Below are 23,306 nucleotides of genomic sequence, written 5' to 3' on the forward strand. Positions count from 1 at the left end.
CATTACCGACCCATGTTGTGCCTGGGATGGAGAAAGTAGAGAAAGAAGTCCCTTTCTCCCTTTCTCACAACACAAGAACTCATGGGCATTTAATGAAATTGCTGAGCAGGCAGGTTAGAACGGATAAAAGGAAGCCCTTCACCCAAAGGGTGATTAACATGTGGAATTCACTGCCACAGGAGGTGGCGGCGGCTGCAAGCATAGCCAGCTTCAAGAGGGGATTGGATAAAAATATGGAGCAGAGGTCCATCAATGGCTATTAGCCGCAGTGTGTGTGTGTGTATTGGCCACTGTGTGATACAGAGTGTTGGACTGGATGGGCCATTGGCCTGATCCAACTTGGCTTCTCTTATGTTCTTATGACGTCACATCATGACATTTTCACGGCAGACTTTTTACAGAGTGGTTTGCCATTGCCTTCCCAAGTCCTCTACACTTTTCTCCCAGCAAGCTGGGTACTCATTTTACCAACCTCTGAAGGATGGAGGGCTGAGCCAACCTTGAGCCGGCTACCTGAACCCAGCTTCCGCCGGGATCGAACTCAGGTCATGAGCAGAGCTTGGACCGCACGATTACAGCTTACCACTCATGTTATAATTGTTATTCATGCACTCAACAATGCAAAGTTACATTTCCAGAGCCATAAATCGTGTACAGATCACAAACAAAGAAGTCCATGTAGAAGTCTCTGGCTAGTTTCCAAAACTCTGTTCAATTTTCAGTAGCATTCCCCTGAGCTCTTGGCATTTAGATGAGTGATGACACGTCTCCAGGGTTTAAACCGGATGTGTTTCAAGAGGCTCTCCCTTCTTCAAATCACCATCTTCAAATTTGGAACCACTGGTGAAACTACAATATCTACAGAGCCATGAGCCCAACTAGTGATGCCGGCAATCTAAGTTCAGTGCATGAGCGTGTGAATAACCATGTAACACGCTAATTCAAGTAAGACACAGTGTTGTTAGCTTTTTCTTGAGGCATTTAGTGGGACCTTCCTCCAGAAAGGTGGGGGTTGGGGGCAGGAAAAAAGCACATGCATAAATACAAAGGGGCCATGTTGAGTGCAATATTATAGCATTGGAAAAAGTGCAAAAAAGAGCAACTAGAATGATTAAATGGCTGGAATACTTTCCCTGTGAAGAAAGGTTAAAACGCTTGGGGCTCTTTAGCTGGGAGAAACGTCAACTGCGGGGTGACATGATGGAGGTTTACAAAATTATGCATGGGATAGAGAAGGTAGAGAAAGAAGAAGATATTGGATTTATATCCCGCCCTCCACTCCAAATCTCAGAGCAGCTCATTTTATCTTCCTCCCCCACAACAGACACCCTGTGAGGTGGGTGGGGCTGAGAGGGCTCTCACAGCAGCTGCCCTTACAAGGACAACCTCTGCCAGAGTTATGACTGACCCAAGGCCATTCCAGCAGGTGCAAGTGGAGGAGTGGGGAATCAAACCCAGTTCTCAGATAGAGTCCGCACACTTAACCACAACGCCAAATGGAAAGAAGTACTTTTCTCCCTTTCTCACAATGCGAGAACTCGTGGACATTCAATGAAACTGCTGAGCAGTCAGGTTAGAACTGATAAAAGGAAGTACTTCTTCACCCAGTGGGTGATTGACACATGGAATTCACTGCCATAGGAGGTGGTGGTGGCTATAAGCACAGACAGCTTCATGAGGGGATTGGATAAGCATATGGAGCAGAGGTCCATCAGTAGCTATTAGCCACAGCTTATCGTTGGGACTCTCTATCTGGGTTCTTGGTGCTTGCGGGGTGGGGGGTACAGTGGGAGGGCTTCTAGTGTCCTGGCCCCACTGGTGGACCTCCTGATGGCACTTGGGGTCTTTTGTCCACTGTGTAACACAGAATGTTCGACTGGGTGGGCCATTGGCCTGATCCAACATGGCTTCTCTTAGGTTCTTATGCAATGCCAGTCTTCTCACAAGCTGGCAAGGCATGTTTTGAACAGCAGATAACAGATGGGAAGATAATCGGCTTTCCTGGCATGACTTTAACCCAAAGAACAAGCCTCTTCTTGGCTTTTAACACAACACAAGGCCAGCAATTGCAGAAGACAGAGCACAGCAGTAAGAACCAATAAGAAACCTGTGCTTGAGAAGGAAATAAGTAAAAATTAAGAAAAAGAAAAGAACCAATAAGAAACCTGTGCTTGGAGAGGTGGGCAGAAACTGCCTTATACTTTGGTCCACCCAGGTCAGGATTGTCTACTCAGTCTGGCAACGGCTCCGTGGGGTCTCAGGCTGAGGGTCTTTCCCAGCACCTGCTGCCCGGTCCTTTGAACTGGAGATGTCAGGGCTGAACCCTGGGCCTTCTGCCTGTCGCCTTTAAGATGTGAGGGCGATCTGGCTGCGACATCTGTCACCCCATTGATCGCCAGGGTTGATTCGGCTGATCTGGCTGGCTAGGCGGATGTCCCCTACCTCCCTCACCGCTCCATGTGTGTCCCTCCTGAAGCTGCGTGCTCCGTGGAAGAGGACTGCCTTACTTATAGGTGATGGGGGGGGGGGGTGTGGGGTTAGGTGCCAGGCAGGGCTAGTGAGAGTCAAGAGACATAAGTAACTGAGCAATAAGTGTAATGTACTGAGAACCAAGACGGTTTGAAGGCAACATAGTTTATTTAGTAGTACATCACACGAGAGAGAGAGAGAGCACGCGGGCTAGGCCCCGCTTATATACGTCTCCCGGTATAGCCCCCTCTTCCGACCAGGCCAATCATGGTTCGTCAAACTTCCCGCCACTGATCTTGATGGGCGGGGCCTCAGGCGAGCTCCATCCGGGGACCCCAGGGTCGCCTTTAGTCGCCATCACCATGAGGTCTGGTTACATTATGTTCAATACATAACAATAAGTATAGCTAAGATTGGATTAAAACAGCTGGTAAGCGAAGAGCAACAAATCAGCATACAAACGCAAGAGCCAAGAAACAGATTTGAGCACTAAATTTGAGTCCCGTGGCACCTTTAAGACTAAGACTTAAGTTACGACTGCAAGCTTTAAAGCTGCTCTCTTTAACATCACTTCCAACTGCAAGCCATGATCAGGTGACTTCGTTTTGCTCCATGCTGTGAAAAACGTCCCCTGCCCATTTCCACTCATTAAGCCTCTATGAAAAGTATATTTCCCTTCTGCCCAGGTAGCATCTTTAGAGAGATTTGGTGGGGGGGGGGGGAGTGCTGAGTAAACTTTGTTACTGTTGGGAAGGAGGGGGGGGGGGTTCAAAAGAGAAGCCAAAAGTCCCCTAGAAAAAGAGGGCTTTGAAAGAAAGAGGAAAGGGGACCTCTTCCTCTTCCTGTAAGTATTCAGAGAGGGAGTTCCATACAACAAGGAGCACCAGGTGGGGTTGCTTATGGGAGGAATAATTCTTTGATTGATTGAGCTTGGGATAAGACTGCATGCAGGGCTTCCTTCAGCACCACTCCTGGCTAGGTGAGGCTGCAGCTCCTCCAGGTAGAGGCAAAACCCTCCCTACTAAATAGGGTTGCCAGGTCCAATTCAAGAAATATCTGGGAACTTTGGGGGTGGAGCCAGGAGACTTTGGGGGTGGAGCCAAGATCAAGGCTGTGACAAGCATCATTGAACTCCAAAGGGGGTTCTGGCCATCACCTTTAAAGGGATGGCACACCTTTTCAATGCCTTCCTTCCATAGGAAATAATGAAGGATAGGGGCACCTACTTTTGGGCCTCATAGAATTGGACCCCCTGGTTCAATCTTTTTGAAACTTGGGAGGTATTTTGGGGAGAGGCACTATATGTTGTACTGAAAATTTGGTGCCTCTACCCCAATTCTCCATGATTTTCTATGGGAATAAAGCTCCATAGGGAATAATAGAGTTCCCAGCAGACATTTCCCTCCCCTCCCCCCGCTTTCTGACGACCCTGAAGCAGGGGGAGGGCCTCCAAACCGGGGGGTCCCCTGTCCCCATCTGGGGATTGGCAACCCTACTACTAAATGGGGTTGCCAACCTCCAGGTGGCAATGGGAGATCTCCTAGAATTCCATTCCACCTCTGAATGGCAGAGATCAGTTCCTCTAGAGCAGCGGTCCCCAACCTTTTTGGCACCAGGGACTGGTTTTGTGGAAGACAATTTTTCCATGGACCAGGGGGAGGGGAGGGGGGTGGTTTTGGAATGATACAATTGTGCACATTATTTTGGTGTGGTGGTTAAGGGTGCCAAGTCTTATCTGGGGGAACCGGGTTTGATTCTCCACTCCTCCACTTCCAGCTGCTGGAATGGCCTTGGGTCAGCCAGAGCTCTTGCAGGAGTTGTCCTTGAACGAGAAGCTTCTTTGAGAGCTCTCTCAGCCCCACCCACCTCACAGGGTGTCTGTTGTGGGGGAGGAAGATAAAGGAGATTGTGAGCCACTCTTAGATTCGGAGCGGAGGGCAGGATATAAATCCAATGTCGTCGTCTTATTATTATTACTACTATGTTGTAATAGTAATGAAATTATTATTACTGCATTGTAATACATAATGAAATATTATATAACTCACGGCCCGGTTGCTAACAGGCCACGGCCGGGGGGTTGGGGACTCCTGCCCTAGAGGACATGACAGCTCATCCCTGCTGAGTTCCCCCCTTTCCCACTCTCCCCAGGCTCCACTCCTCCCCTTGCTCCCTAGCCACGTTGCAAGGGGAGACAGAGCGGTGGCATCAGGCCTTGGGGAGCTCAGAAGCTGAAGAGGCCAAACTGAGCACAACGAGCTGCCTTCTGCTGAGTCAGACCCTGGGTGCATCCGGGCCAGGACTGTCTACTCAGGTTGGCAGCAGCGCTCCACGGTCTTAGTTGGAGGTCTTTCTCTTCACCTGCTAAGCGATGCTTTTTTAAAAACCCGGAGATGCCAGGGATTGAACCTGGGACCTTCTGCATGCCAAGCAGATGCTCTGCCACTGAGCAGCACCCCAGGTCTTGGAAGTTCTCGTTCAAATCAGACACTCTATGCACGACATCACTCTGGCTCTAGGAAGCGGCTGGAGATCCATATACAAGCCACGAGGCCCTACAGATGGACCAGTGCTGCTTCCGGATTTTGGGGAGGCCCAGGGCAGAGAGTGCCCAGGCTCCTCCTCCTCTGCTCAGCCTATCACCAGCCTCCTTGCCTCCCTTCCCACCTGTTGACACACATGCCTGTGCATCCTTCCCCTACCATCTCCCAAGCTCTCTTACCGCCTGTAATCACAGATGCCTGCACCACTGACATCACCCCCTCCTCCCTGACCATGAGTGACTCCGCGTTCCGTTGGGAGCACAGATGATGGAGTGCTTGAAAGCAAGTGGGTGGGGGGAGAGCGGGTGGGCCGCAAGGGAGGCAGGTGGTCAGTGGGGTGGGTCCTGTTGGAAGCCCTGCCCCCCCCCTCAGGATCTGCTGAAGCTGGCCCCGAATGGAAGCTGCCTCGTCAGTCTTGCTTAGGATAACTAGCAGCAGCTGAGAAGCAGCAGAGAAAGAAGGTTGCCACATGGGTTGCCAATCTCCAGGTGGCGGCGGGAGATCTCCAGCTATTATGATCGATCTCCAGGCAACAGAGATCAGTTCCCCTGGAGAAAACGTCAGCTTTGGAGAATGGATTCTATGACTTTATGTCCCAGTTTGGTGTAGAGTCAGTTTGGGGTAGTGGTTAAGTGTGCGGGCTCTTATCTGGGAGAAGCGGGTTTGATTCCCTGCTCCGCCACTTGCAGCTGCTGGAATGGCCTTGGGTCAGCCATAGCTCTCTCAGAGCTGTCCTTGAAAGGGCAGCTTCTGTCAGAGCTCTCTCAGCTCCACCTACCTCACGGGGTGTCTGTTGTAGGGGAGGAAGATAAAGGAGATTGTGAGCCGCTCTGAGATTCGGAGTGGAGGGCGGGATATAAACCCAATACCATCATCATATCATTGAAGTCCCTCCCCTTCCCACCCTCCTCAGACTCCCCACCCCCCCAAATCTTCTGGTATTTCCCAACCCAGAGCTGGCAGCCCTACAGCCACCTCTGAGTTGGAAATACTTGGAGACAACCAAGGACAACCTCTGCCAGAGCTATGGCGGACCCAAGGCCATGCTAGCAGGTGCAAGTGGAGGAGTGGGGAATCAAACCCGGTTCTCCCAGATAAGAGTCTGCACACTTAACCATTACACCAAACTGGCTCTCCAGTTTAATTTATAAAAATTAAATGATAGCCTTAGAATTGTGGGTGGGCCCCCTATGTCTCCTGGCAACCAATATGTTTAGACCCAGCCTGCCACTGCTCCTGGGGACCCGATTGCTGTCATCTGGAGATCAGTTGTAATACCAGGAGATCTTTAGGCCTCAGCCCTTGGCACAGAGCGGTAAAGCTGCAGTACTGCAGTCGGAGCCCTCTGCTCACGACCTGAGTTCGATCCCAGCGGAAGCTGGTTCAGGTAGCCGGCTCCAGGTCAACTCAGCCTTCCATCCTTCCGAGGTCGGTAAAATGAGTACCCAGCTTGCTGGGGGGGAAGTGTAGATGACTGGGGAAGGCAATGGTAAACCACCCTGTAAAAAGTCTGCCGTGAAAACGTTGTGAAAGCAACATCACCCCAGAGTCAAAAACATCTGGTGCTTGCACAGGGGACTACCTTTATCTTTTTAGGGGTTCGCTACCCTACAAGAGAAAGGTTCCTCTCCCCACTTCCAAAAGCTGCTAGCTGAGATCCTCAAATTGGAAATGTGATTGATGGAGTTGGGTACTTTCCATACCCAGAGCACATGCATTGCTACTGCACCATAAGAGAATTCCAGCAAAACGAAGGAACGGAAGGCAGGGGAAAGCATTCATCACTTTCCCAAGCCTTGGGCTTTCCCCGCATCTCTTGAGCTGGGCCACAGTGGTCTATTTCTTGGCTTAGATGCTCCATTCCAGATTGCCAAATGGGTTCTTCATTTTGTGCTGGGAAGTGGGGGTGGGGTGGGTTGGAGAAGCCAACTTCTGCCTGAAAGAAATGCTGAACTGTAGCACTCAGCATAAATAACACACATCAAGAACAATTTAAGCAGAAGTGTTTTGGGGTGTGTGTGCAAGAGAGGGAGAGGCAGATGCTGAATCAGACAAATGCTTATTTGCAAAACCACCGAGTGTTTCAGGATGACAGAGAAGGTCTCACGAGGTGTGAGGGGGGTACTACATGTCCTGCACTGGTCCTAGGGTTGCAACTGGAAATCACCCGCTGCTACAGCTGACCTCCAGACAGTAGAGATCAGTTCCTCTGGAGAAAATGGCTGCTCTGGAAAGAGGATGTTATGACATTATACCCTATTGGAATCCATCCACTCCCCAACTCCCACCATCCCTAGGGTTGCCAATCCCCAGGTGGGGGCAGGGGATCCCCCAGTTTGGAGGCCCTCCCCCCGCTTCAGGGTCATCAGAAAGCAGGGGGAAGGGAGGGAAATGTCTGCTGGGATCTCTATTATTCCCTATGGAGATTTATTCCCATAGAAAATAATGGAGAATTCATCCTTGGGCATCTGGGGCTCTGGAGGGGCTGTTTTTGGGGGTAGAGGCACCAAATTTTCAGTATAGCATCTAGTGCCTCTCCCCAAAATACCCCCCAAGTTTCAAAAAGATTGGACTAGGGGGTTCAATTATATGAGCCCCAAAAGAAGGTGCCCCTATCCTTCATTATTTCCTATGGAAGGCATTGAAAAGGTGTGCTGTCCCTTTAAATGTGATGGCCAGAACTCCCTTTGGAGTTCAATGATGCTTGTCACAGCCTTGATCTTGGCCCCACCCCTAATGTCTCCTGGCTCCACCCCTAATGTCTCCTGGCTCCACCCCCAAAGTCCCCAGATATTTCTTGAATTGGACTTGGCAACCCTAACCATCCCCCATATCTCTTAAGTATTTCCCAACCCAGAGTTGGCGGGAACCCAATCTGGTCCCCATACAAATATGTTCTGGGGGGGTTTTTTGTAGCAAGAATTCCTTTGCATATTAGACCACACCCCCTGATGTAGCCAATCCTCCAACAGTTTAGTGGGTTCTTCTTAGAGGGCCTACTGTAAGCTCTTGGAGGATCGGCTCCGTCGGGGTGTGTGGCCTAATATGCAAAGGAGCTCCTGTTACAAAAAAAGCCCTGGTTCTTTCCCTCGTTTCTTTCCATTTTTATGCGCAGCTGAAAAGGCCGTTTGCATCCTGCCCTGATTGCTTCGGCCCCTTTCCCGTTCTGCTTCATTTCTCCGATGCCGTACTTACACCGCCTGTTTTCACAACAACTTTTCTATCAAATTTCACAAATGTGGACAGAGGAAAAAAAAGGCATGGCTGCCGCTTTGTCACCCGTGTGGAAAAACCACAAAAGAAATCTGAACCTCTGAACTGAACTGGAGTTGTCCCGGAAAGTGGCAAAGTCCCTATTTAACCCATGATGGTGCATGGAGCAATTGACCTTTGTAATAAGAACTGAAAGTTATACGAAGTCACAACTTACATATTTTTATATGTTTTATAAAATTGCATATATTACCATATATGCAAAAATATGTGTATTTTTGACACATTGGGTAAAAACAAATATAGGCCAAACGGTAGCCTCAAATCAGAATGAAATCATACAATTATCTCAAACATAAACCGTTTGTGGTTGTGGCTAATTGTACTTTAGCCAACTTCTTCAATGGTCAAACAATGTTGTTACCAGTGTTCCCTCTAAGCTGAGTTAGCGTGAGCTAGCTCACAGATTTTTAGCCTCCAGCTCACACATTTTTGTCTTAGCTCAGGAAGGGTGACCCCAGAGCACACTAATTTATGCAGTAGCTCACAACTTTAATGCCAGTAGCTCACAAAGTAGAATTTTTGCTCACAAGACTCTGCAGGTTAGATATGAGGGATGGTTAGGGTTGCCAAGTCCAATTCAAGAAATATCTGGGGACTTTGGGGGTGGAGCCAGGAGACATTGGTTGTTACACAATGGTTCCCAACATTCCAATAATAATAATACGGGTATTTCTTAAATTTGGACCAAGTTGAAATTCTTCTTGAGGAGACAGGGGGGAAAGGGAAGAAAAGAAAAAAAACCATTACCAAATTTAATACATTATTACTAATATGACAAAAAAGATGTTTTCATAAGATATATTTTGAGTTACTTATTTATAACCAATATCTATGTCATTCGAGTTCTTCTCCACATTTTTTTTTAAAATGCATTCATCAGGATAGTTTTGAATACTTTTTTAGGAACACAACTCAACGACCTTTCAAGATGTGTACTGGACCAAGGCAGTAGGTTATTTAAAATGAGAACACTGGCAGGCTGGAAGGCTGAGTCAACCTTCAATTGGCTCCCTGAACCCGGCGGAGATTGAACTCGCGTCATGAACAGACACAGAGCTTGGATTGCAGTACTGCAGCTGACCACTCTGTGCCACGGGGCTCCAATGAATGCGAAGGTTCCCTTTACTAATCATGGCCAGTAACCATTGATGGAGGTGTTGTCCGTGAATCTGTCTGACCCCCTTTTACAGCTATCTATGCTCATGACCATCACTATGTCTAGTGGCAGTGAATCCCAACATTTAATTACTCATTGACTAAAGAAATGTTTTCTTTTGTCTGTCCTCAGCCTATGGCCCAGCAACTTCACTGGGTGCGTTTCCAGATGGGACTTGGAGATCCCCCAGAAGGCAGCTCATTTCCAGCCTACAGAGGTCAGTTCCCCTGGAGAAACTGGGTGCTTTGGAGGGGGCGCTCTCTGGCACTGTCCCTCACCGAGGTCCCTGTCCTCCCCAGGCTCCATCCTTAAATCTCCAGGAATTTCCCAATCTGAAGTTGGCAACCCAGTAATATGGTACACAGAGGAAAAAGCTCTTTCTCTTCATCTATGCGTCCTTGTTTTCTGATACTTGTCCCTAGTAAGATTCTGTCCCTGTCTGACTCCAGTTGTGGTGTTTTGGGAAAACTTTAGAAACACTTTCTTCTTACTGAGTTGCTTGAGTTGTCATTCTTTGGGGAGGGGGGGGGTTTGCTCCTCCGGAATCCATAGACGTTAAACGTCCTAGCAGGGAGCAGGTGCATCTTCTCTCCCATCTGCACACGAATGAAGAGGCACCCTGCCGGGCGCAGCCAGCCGTTCCATGCGCTGCAGATGCAAAGATATGCTTTGAACCATTGTCGCTAACAGATTGTAGGGCAATTATGTCCTCTCTAATATATGTTTCTCTGGCAGAACAAAACCCCTCCTGGTTCCAAAATTGGCGCAAGGCTGGTGATTGCAGAGCCACAAACAGCGTGTCCAGAAGGCCTCCAAGGGTGTGCGGGATGAGGAGGAGATGCACACCTTGACATGAGAACTGGAACGTTACAAGCCCGTTCTTATTTTTATTTGTGAAACAATGGAGGGTATGGATGGATCTCTTAGACCTAGATGTGAAAAATGGAGAGCCAGTTTGGTGCAGTGGCTAAGTGTGTAGACTTTTACCGAGGAGAACTGGGTCTGATTCCCCACCCCTCCACTTGCAGCTGCTGGAATGGCCTTGGGTCAGCCATAGCTCTCGCAGAGTTGCTCTTGAAAGAGCAGCTGCTGTGAGAGCCCTCTCAGCCCCAGCTACCTCACAAGGGTGTCTGTTGTGGGGGAGGGGAGGTAAAGGAGATTGTGAGCTGCTCTGAGACTCTGAGATTCAGAGTGCAGGGTGGGATATATAGTAAATCCAATATCTTCTTCTTGTTAGACTTAGAATAGACCCAGGTGGGCAGCCATGTTGGTCTGAAGCAGCAACAGAACTATTGGAGGTAGAGCTATCTAATTTATACAACACAGTCAATGAGACTTGCTTTTATATTAGTCAAGGGATATTTCCCATTGTGGGACTCCTTCCCAGTTCTTTCTATCAGTTACAGACCCCACAATTTTGTGATTTTTTCCTCTGGTTAGACTTTATATTCTACCTTGGGGAGGGACGGTGGCTCAGTGGTAGAGCATCTGCTTGGGAAGCAGAAGGTCCCAGGTTCAATCCCTGGCATCTCCAAAAAAGGGTCCAGGCAAATAGGTGTGAAAAACCTCAGCTTGAGACCCTGGAGAGCCGCTGCCAGTCTAAGAAGACAATACTGACTTTGATGGACCAAGGGTCTGATTCAGTATAAGGCAGCTTCATATGTTCATATGTACCTTCAGCAACCTTTACTGGAAGATTTCAGGGTATACCCTTTGCCAATAGATTTTGCTACATGTGTTGCTAGAATGCCCTTATTATATCAAAATTCGACAAAATATTTTATTCCCCATTTTATCCAGTATTGTGGATTTTCCTGATACATAGATTTTATTTATTTATTTGCTTAACACGGATGATAATATGACTGACCTTGTGGTGAAGTTCTTATATGATCCTGTTCTTATATGTAGTAATATACTGTCCATTTACAATATTTTAATATGAATGATTTTCATCTATGACTCATTCTATGCTGAACTCTTTATCTGTTTTAATGATCTTTTATCTGTAATGCCAATAAAGGTAAATGAACTAAAAGGTAAAGAGGTAAAGGTAGTCCCCTGCGCAAGCACCAGTCATTTCCGACTCTGGGGTGATGTTGCTTTCATAATGTTTTCACTGCAGACTTTTTACGGGGTGGTTTGCCATTGCCTTCCCCAGTCATCTCAGCAAGCTAAGTACTCAGTTTACCGACCTCAGAAGGATGGAAGGCTGAGTCAACCTGGAACTGGGTACCTGAACCCAGCTTCCACCGGGATCGAACTCAGGTGGTTAGCAGAGTTTAGGACTGCAGCTTTACCACGCTTCACCACAGGGCTAACTAACTAACTGTAATCTGGGGATGAGCTGTAATTCTGGGAGATCCCCAGGTCCCACCCGGAGGCTGGCACCCCTACCTAGAAATCACACTGGTCTTTCAGGTGCAAGTGAAAAAACATTGCTAGATTTTGCCTACTAGTTCTCTGAAGGCAGTGGGGTGGGGCTAGTTTCCAGTACTCTGCGGCCACCAACTTCCCCATTCAGCATGAGTCAACTGCAGGCAGGAGCTCTCTCTCCCGCAACAACAGTGGCCTGAAACTCCCTTGCTACCCTGAGCTGTTCTCAAGCCGCCAGCATCTGGCTGTGGCCCCAAGAGGTAAGAACAATCATCTTGAGACAAGACCCCCATACAGCTCTGGTTCCTGGAGATCTCTTGGGAAAGACCCAGGCCCTGGGGGAATCTTGTCTGCCAGAGCTGCATCTCCAAAGGACTGCTGTCTGACTATTGCAAGGCCAGGTGGTGTAGTGGGTAGAGCATTGGCCTTAGAATGGGGGACACCCGGGTTTCAGTTCCTTCCTCAGCCTTGAATCTTGTCTGCCTTACAAGGCTGTGGTGGAGGAGGGAGACAAATGAAAGGACATTGTAGAGGCTGACAGAGGGGATGCCACTTTCTATGGGTTTGTAGGAAGGGACTTTTTAGGGTATTGAGAATGGTGGTGGTTGGGCTATGATCTGAGGGAATTAAGAAACCAAAGTTTAATTACTGCAAATACAAGGGTCAAATAATATCAATTAAAAACATACAGCATAAGTATTTTCCAATATACCAAAATACATGTGTTTAACAAATGTATTTTGGGATTTCCGATAATATATATGTTGTACATTGGTATATTTGATAATGTTTATGCATTTTTAATTGATATGATTTGGTCCTTATATTTGTGGTAATTAACCTTTTGGTTTCTTAATTCAACTTGTTTGGATTATGTTTCTCTCGCTCTCTCTCTACTTGTTCTCAGTTGCGAAGATCTGGGGGAGCCAGAAATGAAACCCTCCTCTTCTGGGAACTGAGATCGGTAATGGTTGGGCTAGGATCTGAGGGAACTAGATTCAAATCCCGCTGTTCCCATGGAAACCCTCTCAATGACTTCAGCGTACTCTACCTCAAAGGGTTGTTGTGAAAATAATATGGAAGAAGGGAGAAAGATGTCAAAAGCTGATTTGGGTCCCCACTGTGGAGGAAAACTCAGTAGAAATATCTAAATGCTCAATCTATCTCAAACGGATTTTAAGTGTTCCTTGCCAGAAACCCAAAATGCCTTCCTTCTAATTGTATTGATGGCTCTCTCATTTAGAACCAGCATTCACCTGCCTTGATCTAAAATGCAGGATGGCTGGAACGTGTCAATCAACGCTCCTGCAAGCCCATCAGTGGCATCAGAAAGCCAATACAGGCTCATTTAAAACTGTCCTTCTCATCTTTTACCCTTCAAAAATCTACTTTGCACCTGCATGCCCTCAGTGGGGGGTGGGTGGGTGGGAATCTCTTCCAATGTCTTGTGTGATTTTGGTTTCCACCCATAAGATGGCAGGGTAGCAACCTGTTGATAATAGTCATAATAGGCAACTGATGTGGGGGGTGGAGAGCATTGGATCAAAACCAGGGAGATTCGGACTGAAAGCCCTGCTCTATTTATGCTCTCTTTCACTCAATGTAACCTACCTCGCAGGGTTGTTGTGACGGTAAAATTAGAAAGAAAAAGCCCTTCCTGTGCACACTTTGTAGGGCAAAGATGGGCTTCGACTTAAAGATGTTCCTGGGATGGGGATTTGTCGTTTTCCTGCTTCTGGCAAGTTCATCCTCGTCTGGAGCTGAGGCTTCCAGCCACTGCTATGGAATACCAGGCCTACCCGGTGTGCCAGGTGCTTCTGGAAAAGATGGCAGAGATGGCCAGAAAGGAGCCAAGGGAGAACCAGGTAACCAGTCTCTTGGAAGCCTCAGCCTGCCCACTTTGGTTGGCATGAGGAAAGTGTGGTCTTCTCTTTGCTGTCTTTGATTATACAGAGGGCTCAACGGATAGCTTTTTGCTATCAGCACCCGATGGCTCAGATCAAGAGTTCCCAATGTGCCCATGGGAGCCATGGCCCCCTCAAAAACTTTTTCTGGTGCCCATCAAAGGTTTTAGAATGTGGGTGGGACCAGGTAGGGCTCTTGCCCAGCAAGGCATCTGATTGGTCATTGGAGATTTGACTGGCTCTGTTGCTTTGACATCGTCTGCCAGCTCAGCACAAGGATCTTCACTGTGTGACTGAAGGTAAGCTGTGGCAGCCATTTTGTGGCTGACTCTGCATCCTGAGGCAGCCATTTTGTGGCAACCATTTTGTGACCATGCCCATCACTGCTACAGTATGATAAGAACATAAGAGAAGCCATGTTGGATCAGGCCAATGGCCCATCCAGTCCAACACTCTGTATCACACAGTGGCCAATACACACACACACACAGTGGCTAAAAGGGTGATTAACATGTGGAATTCACTGCCACAGGAGGTGATGGCAGCTACAAGCATAGCCAGCTTTAAGAGGGGATTGGATAAAAATATGGAGCAGAGTCCATCAGTGGCTATTAGCCACTGTGTTTGTGTGTGTGTGTGTGTGTGTGTGTGTATGTTTTGGCTACTGTGTGATACAGAGTGTTGGACTGGATGGACCATTGGCCTGATTCAACATGGCTTCCCTTACGTTCTTATCACACTGTAGCAGACTTCCAAAATTGTCTGCAGGCTCAAAAAAGTTGGATACCTCTGGATCAGAAACTTACTATGAAGCTGAACTAAGTCAGGATGTTGATCCTGTGGTCTATTCTGACTGGCAATAACTCTTCAGGGTCTCAGACATAGAAAGACCCTTCCCAGCACTAGCTGCCGGAGGCTGACTGATACCTGGGACCTTCTGTATGCTAAGCAAGAGCTCTACCCTGCCCCCATAAACATGAAACATCTATATGAACATATGAAGCTGCCTTATACAAAGTCAGAGCAGTCTGACTTTGGACTGGCATTGGGTCTCTGGGGTTTGAGGCACCAAAAGGGCTTTCCCACCACCCAAGGTTTCTTTTTTTACTGAGACTGAAAGATGTGGCCCATCTCTGAGGCATCTGAAGCTGCCCTTATGCTAAAGGCAGGCCGCTGGTCCGCCTAGGGTTGCCAATCCCCAGCTGGGGGCAGGGGATCTCCCAGTTTGGAGGCCCTCCCCCTGCTTCAGGGTCATCAGAAAGTGGGTGGGGAGGAAATGTCTGCTGGGCACTTCATCATTCCCTATGCAGACCAATTCCCATAGGGTATAGTGGAGAATTGATCCATGGGTATCTGGGGCTCTGGGGAGGCTGTTTGTTTTTAGATAGAGGCACCAAATTTTCAGCATAGCATCTGATGCTTCTCCTTAAAATACCCTCCAAGTTTCAAAAGGAATGGACCAGGGGGTCCAGTTCTGTGAGTCCCAAAAGAAAGTGTCCCTATCCTTCATTATTTCCAATTGAGAGAAGGCATTAAAAAGGTGTGGTCCCTTTAAATGTGATGGCCAGAACTCCCTTTGGAGTTCAGTTATGCTTGACACAACTTTGCTCCTGGCTCCACCCCTGAAGTCTCCTGGCTCCACCTCCAAAGTCCCCAGATATTTCTTGAATTGGACTTGGCAACCCTAGGTCCACCTCACCTGCTCATGCAGCACAAGTTCTTTCTCATCATCTGCCATCTGAGATTCTGTAACCAGAAATGCTGGGCACTGAACCAGGATCTCTTCTGTATGTAAAGTGCATAGGGTTGTCAATCCCCAGGTGGGAGCAGGGGATCCCCTGGTTTGGAGGCCCTCCCCCCGCTTCAGGGTCATCAGAAAGCGGGGGGAGGGGAGGGAAATGTCTGCTGGGAACTCTATTATTTCCTTTGAATACTTATTCCCATAGGAAATAATGGATAATTGATCCACGGGTATCTGAGGCTCGGGGGGGGGGGGCTGGTTTTTGAGATAGAGACACCAAATTTTCAGTACAGCATCTAGTGCCTCTTCCCAAAATATCCCCCACGTTTCAAAACGATTGGACCAGGGGGTCCAATTCTATGAGCCCCAAAAGAAGGTGCCCCTATCCTTCATTATTTCCTAAGGAAGGAAGGCATTGAAAAGGTGTGCTGTCCCTTTAAATGTGATAGCCAGAACTCCCTTTGGAGTTCAATTATGCTTGTCATAGCCTTGATCTTGGCTCCACCCCTAATGTCTCCTGGCTCCACCCCCAAAGTCCCCAGATATTTCTTAAATTGGACTTGGCAACCCTAAAAGTGCATGAGCTACCACTCCACCAATGCCTCTTCCAAAGAGGATTAATGCTTGTTCCACTCTAGAATCCCAGTTCAGCAAGGAGGATATCTAAAATAAATTCCCGAACTGGGGCACGTTATGAGTTATTTACTGCAGTTTTCAGTCCCTTCTGTCCACACGTGACGTCATCTCCCCCCTTATATTGCCAGAGGCCCTATGCAGGCATTGATCTAACATATTCACAGGGAAGTAATTGTCTTTCTCATTTTCACTGCCAAAATGCAAACTGAGGGACTTAGAGAAACAAACTTACACCTGCCATTAATATTTGGTGTGATGCAGGTAATTTTAACAGCTAGCAAATGAAAGCTGCACACAATTCCCCTTATGAGTTCTTTTTTGCTGTTGTTTGTTGGCTCTGAAAGGAAATCTGGCTCGTGTCCTGACAGATATGGTAAAATACTGTAACTCTGTGATAGTTTAAGTGGGCAGCTGCAATCTGAGATCATTTAACTGGAAATGCTGGGAACACAAGCGGGATCTTTTCTGTAGGCAAGTAGAACAGCTACATGTGAGTCCAGAAGCACTTTAGGGACCAACTAGATTTCCTGGGCAGGAGCTTTCAAGAATCAAAGCTCTTTTCTTCGGATGCTGGCAGTCTCCAAGCAGCAGCTGAACCAACACTTGTCAGGGATGCCCTAGGCTGATCCTGCATTGGGCAGGGGATTGGACTAGATGACCTGCATGAGCCTTTCCAATCAGGGCCGGCTCGCCCATTAGGCAAACCAGGCGGTTGCCTAGGGCGCTGGGAGGGGGAGGCCGAATTGGGCCCAAGACAAATGCCTAAATTTACCTCTCTCCCCCCCCCCCCTGTCGCCACAATCACCAGTTCCCTCCTTTCCCTTCTGACGTGCTCTGCCCCCCCTCCCAATCAGAGGAGCACACCACAACGAGACTGGGCCCTGCCAGATTCAAGGCAGCCAGCATCTGAGTGTACTTTGCAGAGAGAGCTGGAGGAGGCTTCGCTCCCCCATCACTTCCGGTTCTGGAAAGGAGAGGGGAGAAGCCTCCTCCAGCGCTCTCTTCAAAGAACGCTCAGATGCCAGCTGCCTGGAAGCCAGTAGGGTTTAGCCACGTCGCAGCATGCTCCTCTGATCAAGGGGGGGGGGGGGGGAGGATGGAGCACAGCGCTGCAGAGGGAGGCGGTGGCAGCAGGGGGGCAGCGGCACGGGGGGTGGCAGGCAGGGAGCCTGCCTGGGGCGCCATGTGCCCTAGGGCCGGCACTGCTTCCAGCTATGGGATTCTATGATTCTATCCTTATTTATCCGATGAAGGAAGCTTTGAGCCTTGAAAGCTGATACCCCCAGAATTTTGTTGGTTTCTGACTGGATTCACACCTAACCAGTTCTGGTTCTCACAAAATTCTCTAGCCCCACCTGCCTCACAACGTGCCTGTTGCAGGAATGTGATCGTAAGCTGCTTTGAGACTCCTGAAAGTAGACAAAAGTGGGGTATAAAACCTACTCTTCTTCTTCTGTGTCTGTTCTTGATCTTGACCCATGCTTCCTTGAACCCTTGCAGGCAAACCAGCTGTTCGTGGAAGCCAAGGTCCCCAGGGAGAGCCGGGAGAGCCCGGTCTGCCAGGGATACCTGGGAAAAATGGGCCCAGAGGTCCCCCAGGTGAGCCTGGGGATCCTGGCCCCAAGGGGGTGATGGGCGAACCAGGGGAGACCGGCAACTACAAGCGGAACCATCAGTCAGCCTTCACGGTGATGCGCCAAACGAGCCAGTACCCCGAGAAGAATACCCCCGTGATCTTTAACAAAGCCATCACCAACACCAACCGAGACTACGACACCAGCACCGGCAAGTTCACCTGCCGCATCTCCGGCCTCTACTATTTCACCTTCCACACCTCTCACACGGCCAACCTCTGTGTGAACATGTACCTCAACAGGGAGAAGGTGGCCAGCTTCTGCGACCACATGGCCAACACCAAGCAAGTCAGTTCCGGCGGCGTCCTCCTGCAGATGCTGGAGGGACACCAGGTGTGGTTGGCTGTCAACGACTACAATGGCATGGTGGGCATTGCTGGGTCCGATAGCGTCTTCTCGGGCTTTTTGCTCTTCCCAGACTAGGTGCTCAGTGAACAACTGGGCATCCTTGCTGTCCACGCATCCAAGCCCCTTGCGTATCTAACCCCCTCCTCCATTTCCACAAAAGGTTTCTAGCGGTTGTAAACGTTATCATTAAAACTGGTTTTGCTTTACAGTGGCTTTTGTTTCTGTCCTGATGTTGTGAGATGACGGAAGCTAAGCAAGTTTGGCCTTGGTTAGCACTTGGATGGGAGACCACCATGGAAGTCCAGAGTGGCTATGCAGAGGCTGGCAATGGCCAAGCGCCTCTGTTTATCTGTTGCCTTGGAAATCCTATGGGGTCACCTGAAACCACCTTTTACTTGACATCGCTTTCCATGACCATAAAGAGAGTAGATCCAGGTGGGTGGCCATGTTGGTTTAAAGCAACATAATAAGGTTAGAGTCTGGAGTCTTGAGACCCTGGAGAGCCGCTGCCAGTCTGAGTAGATAATACTGACTTTGATGGACTGAGGGTCTGATTCAGTATAAGGCAGCTTCATATGTTCATATGAGTCCAGTGGCATCTTTAAGACCGTCTTTTGGCCAATCTTTGCCAAGTCTTTGCTAATCTCCAGGTGGGGCCTAGAGATTTCCTAGAATTACAAGTGATCCCCAGACTACCAAGGTTACTTCCCCTGGAGAAAATGACTGGTTTGGAGGGTGGACTCTATGGCATTGTATCCAGCTTTACCCTCAAACCTGATGGACGGCGGCTCAGTGGTAGAGCATCTGCTTGGTAAGCAGAAGTTCCCAGGTTCAATCCCCGGCATCTCCAACTAAAAAGGGTGCAGGCAAGTAGGCATGAAAAATCTCAGCTTGAGACGGCAGCTTCATATGTTCAAAGTTCTATTCAAGGTGTGAGCTTTTGTGTGCAGGCACACTTCTTCAAATATAAGACCACCTCACCAAGAATATTGTGGTTTTGGGCACCGCAATTTAATAAGGATAAAGACAAGCTGGAACATGTCCAGAGGAGGGCAACAAAGATGTTGAGGGGTCCGGAGACCAAGTCCTATGAGGAAAGGTTGAGGGAGCTGGGTATGTTTAGCCTAGAGAGGAGATGACTGAGAGGCTGTCATATACAGGATGACATATGACATATACAGGACTTAAGAACATAAGAGAAGCCATGTTGGATCAGGCCAATGGCCCATACAGTCCAACACTCTGTGTCACACAGTGATCAAAAAAACACCCCCAAATGCCATCAGAAGGTTCACAAGTGGGTCTAGAAGCCCTTCCACTTTGCCCCACCCCCAGCACCAAGAATACAGAGCATCACTGCCCCAGATAGTTCCAATAATATGCTGTGGTTAATAGCCACTGATGGACCTCTGCTCCATATTTTAATCCAATCCCCTCTTGAAGCTGTCTATGCTTGTAGCTGCCGCCACCTCCTGTGGCAGTGAATTCCACATGTTAATCACCCTTTGGGTGAAGAAGTACTTCCTTTTATCCGTTCTAACCCGACTGCTCAGCAATTTCATTGAATGCCCACAAGCTCTTGTATTGTGAGAAAGGGAGAAAAGGACTTCTTTCTCTACTTTCTTCATCCCATGCATAATCTTGTAAACCTCTATCATGTCACCCCGCAGTCGACGTTTCTCCAGGTTAAAGAGCCCCAAGTGTTTTAATCTTTCTTCATAGGGAAAGTGTTCCAAACCTTTAATCATTCTAGTCGTCCTTTTCTAGACTTTTTCCAGTGCTATAATATCCTTTTTGAGGTGTGGTGACCAAAATTGTACACAGTATTCCAAATGAGACCGCACCATTGATTTTTACAGGGGCATTATGATACTTGATGATTTGTTTTCAATTCCCTTCCTAATAATTCCTAGTATGGTGTTGGTCTTTTTTATTGCAACCGCACACTGTCTTGACATTTTCAGTGAGTTATCTACCATGACCCCAAGATCTCTCTCTTGGTCAATCTCTGCCAGTTCACACCCCATCAAATTGTATTTGTAGCTGGGATTTTTGGCCCCAATGTGCATTACTTTGCACTTGGCCACATTGAACCTCATCTGCCACATTGACGCCCACTCACCCAGCCTCAACAGATCCCTTGGAGTGCCTCACAATCCTTTCTGGTTCTCACCACCCTGAACAATTTAGTGTCATCTGCAAACTTGGCCACTTCACTGCTTACTCCCGACTCCAAATCATTAATGAACAAGTTAAAGAGCATGGGACCCAGTACTGAGCCTTGCGGCACTCCACTGCTTACCGTCCTCCACTGCGAAGGCTGCCCATTTATACTCACTCCCTGATTCCTATTAATTAGCCAGTTTTTGATCCACAAGAGGACCTGTCCTTTTACTCCATGACTCTCAAGCTTACTAAGGAGCCTTTGATGAGGAATTTTATCAAAAGCTTTCTGGAAGTCAAGGTAAACAACATCTATTGGGTCTCCTTTGTCCACATGTTTGTTCACCCCCTCAAAGAACTGTAACAGGTTAGTGAGGCAAGATCTTCCCTTATAGAACCCATGCTTAGTCTTCCTCAATAACTCGTGTTCATCAATGTGCCTACTCATTCTGCTCTTGATAATGGTTTCTACCAACTTTCCTGGTATTGAAGTCAGACTGACTGGCCTGTAGTTTCCAGATCTCCTCTGGAACCCTTTTTAAAGATGGGGGTGACTTGAAGGGCTGTCATATACAGGATGGTGCAGAGTTGTTTTCTGTTGCCACAAAAGGTCAGACCAGAACCAACAAGTTGAAATTAAATCAAAAGAGTTTCCAACCAAACACTAGGAAGAACTTCCTGACAAAGCAGTTCCTCAGTGGAACAGGCTTCCTCAGGAGGTGGTGGGCTCTCCCATTGGCTGGTGTCCTATTCCTCTCCCCTTCTGATTCAATGCTGATTCTGTGAACTTAGGCAGTTCTTAAGGAAGGCAGGGAGAGGTACTTGCATGGTGCAGAGAGTTGGACCAGATGACCCTGGAGGTCCCTTCCAGTTCTATGATTCCACAATGAAATGGAAGAAAAACATTCACACTTGAGAGGAAATGAATGGGGCATCACAAAGAAATTTACAATTAGAAAGGATTCTCTTACATATTTATCTCCCATCTTGGCATATTTATTGCTTCAACTGTTATTCCCCCTTAATTAAATCCACACAACTGTTGACCCTATATACTTAACCTGTCATTCCTGTTTTGTCTCTGCATATCTTAAAATATCTCCATACAGAGACTAGTTCTTCTTCATGGAGGTTTCTAAGTGAACCCCTTAGCTTTAGGGTTGCCAGTCCCCCTCCCCTCCCCCGGCCACCAGCAGGGAATGAAAGGATAGAGTTGCCAGATCAAGATTGGGAGACTCCTGGGATTTGGGGCTGGAGTCTGGGGAGGGCAGGGACCTTCCCAGGGTACACTGCCAGAGAGTCTGTCCTCCAAAGTATTCATATTTTTTCCCATCTAGAATGATCTCTGTAGTCTGGACAGCTTTCAGTTGAGGACAGCAACCATCTTGGCTGGCACCCTCCTCTGTCATTTACATCTACCTCACCCTGCCTGTGGCAAGGATAAGATTCTTCTTCTTCTTCTGTAATTCCAGAGGATCCCCAGGTCCTACCTGGAGACTGGCATCCCTACAAAAGAACTGCTGTTCTCCCTTGTGAGGGTTGCATCGTTGCAGCCTGAACCAATTTTGGAACGGACCCAACAGGGAGCAGCCCCTCACCCACTAACAAGAGATCCCACAGATGGTGCAATCTAGGTCTGCTGAGGTAGTGCAGAGGTGATCAGACTCCCCTCAAGGTTGCCAATCTCCAGGTGGTGCCTAGAGATTCCCCAAAATTACAAGTGATCCCCAGACAATCAAGGTCAATTCCCCTGGAGAAAATGGCTGGTTTGGAGGGTGGATTCTATGGCATTGTGTCCCACTGAGGTCCCTCCTCTCTGCCAGCTTCACCCCCAAACCTAAATTTTCCCAACCCAGAGCTGGTAACCTTATATGATGCCACTATCATTCTTACCCAAATACTTAAATCCTACCACTGCGGATATCTCATACCCATCAAGAGTGTTTTTATTCCACCTTTCCTCCAGGGAGTTCAGATCATGTTTCATCTTTCCCTCATTTTCCCCTCACAACAACCCCATGAGGTAGGTCAGGCTGAACGAAAGTGACCATCCAAAAATCACCCAGTGAGCTTCATGGTTGATGAGGAGGGATTTGAAAGGACATCTTCCAGATTTTAATCCAACACACCGCCACTTCACCACACTGGATCTCACGGCACCTTTCTAGCAGCTAATGTTTAAGAAGTGGGGGAAAATAAAAACACACGTAACCTGGAAGCATTTTAACAGAAGCTGGAAGGGGAAATAAACAGCCCTTTGAATTTTGTGAGAAAACAGCTGTATGATTTGAAGTTCTTAGCCTATAGCCATGTATATGGAGAAGGAATGTTAGATTTGGGTTCTGGAAGTATCTCCCCCAATAGCATCTTCCTTATATCACCCTTTTCATCCATTTTTAACTTTACCTTTCCCCCAAGGAACTCTAAGCATCATACACAGTGCTCCCTCACCACAACAATCTTGTGAGGTAGGTTGGACTGAGAGAAGGCAACTGGCTCAAGATCACCCACAGAACTTCAGGGCAAGCTGGAGATTTGAACTGGGCCCCCTCTAGATCCTAAACTGACACTCTGAGCCTGGGGAGGGAGGGAGAGGTGGAAAGAAAGCAACTTTAAATGCATTCTCCAAGCTGCCAGCTGCCGTGGCTTGGAGAAGTGATTTAAAGAGACAGATGCCTTCTCTGAGCCAGCAAATGGGATGGTGGGGGCTTGGAGAGCCACACAATATGTGTGAAAGAGCCATATGTGGCTTCCAGGCCACAGTTTGGCCACCCCTGCCATAGATTATATCATCCAAAGCAGCTGTTTTCTAACCTTTGTAGTCTGAAGATAACTTGTCATTCCAGGAGATCTCCAGACCCCACCTGGAGGCTGGCATGCCGAGATGAAGGCATGTGGGCCCTTGCTTTGAGGTCACAGTGGTACTGCCTGGAACAGAAGGAGCAGAATTAGCTCTGAGGTCCAGTCCAACAGTGGGCTGCCCTTAGCTGCTTCCGTAATTGGCCCCAACCACAAGCCACTGGGGGCTCAGCCTCGCTTGGAACACTCCTGACCGCAAGA

General features: G+C 48.1%; 1 protein-coding gene across 1 annotated transcript; it reads left to right on the forward strand.

Annotated features, from left to right (window-relative positions):
* The first annotated feature begins 13,444 nt into the window (after nucleotides 1-13,444).
* C1QC (complement C1q C chain) lies at nucleotides 13,445-18,289 on the forward strand. Its single transcript, XM_060259342.1, has 2 exons — nucleotides 13,445-13,685; nucleotides 17,602-18,289. The coding sequence occupies exons 1-2, from the start codon at nucleotides 13,502-13,504 to the stop codon at nucleotides 18,156-18,158; spliced, it is 741 nt and encodes a 246-aa protein (XP_060115325.1). The 5' UTR covers nucleotides 13,445-13,501; the 3' UTR covers nucleotides 18,159-18,289.
* The last annotated feature ends 5,017 nt before the right edge of the window (nucleotides 18,290-23,306 follow it).

The sequence above is a fragment of the Heteronotia binoei genome, chromosome 18, assembly GCF_032191835.1.
Source record: "Heteronotia binoei isolate CCM8104 ecotype False Entrance Well chromosome 18, APGP_CSIRO_Hbin_v1, whole genome shotgun sequence".
In the NCBI taxonomy this organism is placed as follows: domain Eukaryota; kingdom Metazoa; phylum Chordata; class Lepidosauria; order Squamata; family Gekkonidae; genus Heteronotia; species Heteronotia binoei.